The following is a 5,030-nucleotide window of genomic DNA, read 5'->3' as shown; positions in this document are numbered from 1 at the left end:
TACCCCTGTATATTGTACATTGTATACCCCTGTATGTTGTACATTGTATACCCCTGTATGTTGTGGTCATTAAGGTGCCCATCTAATAGGCCCTGGTCTTTGAGCATGAAAATCCTCCAGAGCTTAAGTGGTTAATTAAGCTGAGTCTAGGGTTTTAGTAAAAATATGGAGTCGAGGGAACAAAATGGAGTTGGAAAAACAAAATGGAGGATAAATATTCCTTCAGTGAATGGCCGCTTGTCTTTTCAAATTCCCTTTTGCTAAATAGTTTGTTCCCTATGCTAGGGTCACCAGTTCGGTATTTGTACATTGATATCATATCCCCTCTCATCGTCTCTTCTCCAGAGAGAATAGGTTCAATGCTTGTAGTTTTTCCTCACAGCTGTTACCCGTAAGGTCTATTCTGAGATTTATGATACCTCAGACAATATTCGGGTTCAATGAGAGTTCTTTGACCATGAGTGAAAGTTTCAAAACAGCAATATTAATTTATTGGCAAGTAGCCTTGAAGCCTAAATTAATTCACAACAATTTGTCTATAGAAAATACAGAAATGGAAAATATTCATAATTTAACTGAACAAATGTAGAGTATGCTACTCATAACACAATGATACAAACAGAGCAATACCGACAACAAATAGGACAAGCGTGTATACATTGAAGTGCAGGAGATACATTCCATAATTACCATTCTCATGAGAGTTTCATTCTAGTTTGCTGAATGCAAGAGAATTTTTTCCTTCCTGCCTTCACTAATATAGATCTATCTCACCTTGCTTAGAGCCATACTGATTGGTGTAGCAATCTCACCCTTCTCCTCCCTCTGGGCGTATCTCATTCGGGATTGGACAATATCCCCATCCCCTATATTTAGCATAACCCAGCCTCTCGATAGCCCTCCTCTCTGGGGGCGGGATTAATCATGCTAGGTCATCTCCTGGACAAATTGTCCATCCTGGAACAGACAACCACCTTCATTGCACATCTAAAGAGACAGTCTTTGAAATGGGAGCTGAGATAACAAGGGAAATGACAAAGCTTGAAAAAAAGAAAAAAAAAAAGAAAGACCCCGCGAGCAACCTCCCTACAATCAATTAATAAATTGCTGCAAACACTCCACTTCTCATAACAGTGTAATCAATATAAATTAAATAAATAGTGCTGCGCAAATGAATAAATAATGAATATTAAAATAACTACCAAGCAGTGAAAAAATATTAATAAGTTCCACAAAATTATAATACGTAGATGGATAGATTGATAAATAGACATGCAATAAATACAAATAAATACAAAAGTGCAAAGTGACTCAATGTGCAAAATACAAAAAAGTCCAATATATTATAGTCCTCGTGGATATTAGTGGTACAGTAAAACAGAAATCCTATACAAGTGATCAGGCCACCTTAAAGTGGCTGGTGCTTCCCAATGGTGAGTGACCAGAGTGTCACAGCTAAATGGCAACCGTGCACCCCCTTGTGAGTGGGTGCTCACCTTAAAATATATACGATAAAGCGTATATGCAGGGGATCTCAGTATGCGCCCATCTGCATCTGTATGGCTCCTCCCATTTAAAACCACTTTGGCTGGTAAACCGTATCCCTCAATCCAGCGCCATATGCAGATGTAAGGAAAACTCACAATAGTGCTGAAATCCTTATTAAAATTTTATTTATAAAAAAATCAATCTTACTCACATGTACAGGTGCATGTATGCACCTTCAAAATGCCACATAAATGATTGCTCCAACAGGAAAATAGTATCGTGGCGGTAGGTCATCTCCTGGACAAATTGTCCATCCTGGAACAGACGACCACCTTCATTGCACATCTAAAGAGACAGTCTTTGAAATGGGAGCTGAGATAACAAGGGAAGTGACACAGCCTATTCTCAATATTCCCGAGGTCCCATAAGCTGAATGAGAAGTAGCCCAACCTAACTACATTCCTGCATTTCAAAAGGACTTGCTAATCAAATTAATACTGCAGGTGTTCTAAAATTTTGTCGGACCCATGAAAATTCCGGACCTCGTCACTTCCGGTGACGCTACGTCATAACCCAGCTGGTGCGAGCCCCGGTGCGCATGCGCACAAGACATTTTCAAGGTCCGATGAAATTCTAAGACTTAGCGAACAGCTGACTGAGAGGAGGAGGGGCTGAGGTGGGACGCACACACCGCCGCGGGGAAATTTTACAACACGTTGCAGAGCTGACTTAGAGGAGGCGGTGAAGGAAGTGATTATATATATATGGAGCTGTATTTAGCATACTTAGAATAGAAGGAGCCGCTTGTAATGCATTCATTACACACCTCCGTCCCGCCCCCTCTAAGTCAGCTCTATAGCTCCATACCGCCTCCCTGTAAGAACTTGATGACGCGGCGGTGTAACTCCGTCCCACCTCAGCTCCGCCTCCTCTCAGTCTGCTGTTCGCCAAGTCTTAAAATTTCGCAAAATGTCTTGTGCGCATGCGCACCGGGGCTCGCACCAGCTGTTACACCAGCTGGTTCTGACGTAGCGTCACCGGAAGTGACGAGGGTCTGGAATTTTCATGGGTCAGATGAAATTTTAGAACACCTGCAGACAGGTTTCACATCTCTTAAAAATCTACTATCCTATATCACCTATGTCAGGGGTCTTTAAACTATGGCCCTCCAGTTGTTCAGGAACTACAATTCCCATCATGCCTAGTCATGTCTGTGAATGTCAGAGTTTTACAATGCCTCATGGGATGTGTAGTTCTGCAACAGCTGCAGGGCTGTAGTTTGAGGATCCCTGACCTATGTGTTTGAAATCAAAACTCAATATCTTGTACATATATATTTACACCCATCTATATACAGTCACTAATGGAGATTACACATAAACTCCTCATAAGGCAACATAGCTGAAGTCCTCCCGTCCCTTTATTATCTTTGTTGCCCTTCTCTGGACTCTCTTCAGTTCCAGCACATCCTTCTTGAGGACCGGTGCCCAGAAATAGATGGCATACTCCAGATGCGGCCAGACCCGAGTCTTGTAGAGTGGGAGAATCTGGGCATTTGGTCTTCAAATAATTTGCCTTTCATGAGCTTTATTGCTCTCAAGAACTCTTTGTTCCTTAAGGTATAAACCAAGGGGTTCAACAGTGGGGCCAACACCGTGTACAGCAAGGAGAGGATCTTGTCCTGTTTCTGAGAATGCTCGGACTCCGGGATTGTATAGGAACCCAGCAATGGCCCAGAGAACAATAACACAACCATGAGGTGGGAGGAGCAGCTGGAGAAAGCCTTGACCCTGACCGCTGAACCATGCATCCTTATGACTGTGGAGATGATGCATATATAGGAAGCCAAAATACAGAAAAAGGGTAAAAATCCCATAACAACTTTTATTACAGACAGGAAAGTTTTGACATTTGTGGTGTCACTGGTGGCCAGGTGTATCATGGTTTTCAGATCGCAATAAAAATGATCAACGTCATGGGAGTTGCAGAATTCGGAATACAACAACATAAGAGACTGAGTTAACGCATTGAAGAACGCTAACAGCCAAGACATGGTAGCAAGTACAATGTAAGTTATCTTGTTCATTATAACCGCATAGTGTAGAGGAACACAAATGGCAACATATCGGTCATAAGCCATCGACGCAAGGAGCAAAAATTCTGTCCCTATGCAAAAGATAAAAAGGAACAATTGGGTGATGCATGCCGGGAAAGTGATTCTGTCATCCCCGGATTTTGTGATCACTAAAAATTTAGGAAGGGTAGCCGAGACATAAATGATGTCCTGGATGGAGAGGTTACACAGGAAAAAATACATGGGGGTACGAAGGTGAGATATCAGACATATAAGACCAACGATGATGACATTCCCCAACATTGTTACTGAATACATGAGAAAGATGAGTGTGAAAATCACAAGCTCGGAATGTGAAGACATGGCAAACCAGAGGAGGTGGAAGTCCTTCCCAGTTGTACAATTGTTTACGTTCCCGTTCATCGCATACAAAAATTGTATTATTAAGTCCTTTTTTATGGGTGGAAGATTATTCTCCCTATTACCCCTTATGCATTCCCGTTCAATGTTTAAATAAAAAATTAATTTAATATTTCATCTTTAAAAAAATAAATATTAAAAAATGATTAAACATGTCATTTAAAAACATTTTAGAAAGGATATTAAACACGATGACGAGTATTTCACTGCGTAAAAATGTCAAGGACATGTGGCAAATATCAAGGAAATATACCGAGGTATATACCCCGCGCCTAGTTCATCCAAATAGATAAAATTTAAAATTATGTGATTAATGTGTATAAATAAATATGTGTATATTTAAAGCAGCTGCTATAGATTGATTGGATAGAGTGTAAGGAAGTAGTCTACTAGTGAGGCTACCTACAGTATAACGCTTGCTCATGTAATTAAACCTTAGTATTGAATAAAAAAATATAAATATATAAATTTATGTGGCCGGTGGTCAATAAATAAATAAATTCAAACTCCACAATTGGTAAATAATAATAAAATCAATAATAAATAATACTAAGCAGTGAATTCAAATAAATAGTGATTACATAAAAAGGTATGTGATTCATATAATAAAGTCATGTGACTGTAGTGAAAAAGTTCAAATAGATGGTGAGTCTCTTGTGCAAAATGATGTTTAACCACAAAAAAGTGCAGGTGCTCAATGTGGAAATTTTCTCTTACACATGTGGCAGATCTCTGAAGACGTCACCGGATGTGACGAAACGCGTACGATTTGGAACGCACAGTGTAACGTGACGTGTGACTCAGGTGGAACGCAAGCCGGAAGTTCTCCCGCTCTCCACTCTGCAGTCAGTTTGTACTGACACACACTCTCACAAGCGGCCATTAGTGGCCTTTTATTGGCGGAATTTTATTCATATTCTTTGGCTTTTATTTGTATCATTGCCCTGATGTTTTTTACCCAATGAATGGGAATAAAATTTGACTTTCAAAAATACTACACTATCCGGAGCCCCTTTTGTCTTCTTTCCTATATTGGCCTGAGGTGAGA

General features: G+C 40.2%; 1 protein-coding gene across 1 annotated transcript; it reads right to left on the bottom strand.

The window, feature by feature from the left end:
* Positions 1 to 522: 522 nt before the first annotated feature.
* LOC309561616 (olfactory receptor 5V1-like) lies at positions 523 to 3,985 on the bottom strand (the record flags this gene model as incomplete). The annotated part of the gene is made up of 2 exons (XM_082265619.1): positions 523 to 536; positions 3,064 to 3,985. The coding sequence occupies 2 exons, from the start codon at positions 3,983 to 3,985 to the stop codon at positions 523 to 525; spliced, it is 936 nt and encodes a 311-aa protein (XP_082121745.1).
* Positions 3,986 to 5,030: the final 1,045 nt, after the last annotated feature.

The sequence above is a fragment of the Pelophylax lessonae genome (genome assembly GCF_965119305.1).
Source record: "Pelophylax lessonae genome assembly, chromosome: 8".
In the NCBI taxonomy this organism is placed as follows: domain Eukaryota; kingdom Metazoa; phylum Chordata; class Amphibia; order Anura; family Ranidae; genus Pelophylax; species Pelophylax lessonae.
Note: the sequence above shows the minus strand (reverse complement) of the source record. Positions and strands in the feature narration are given on the sequence as shown.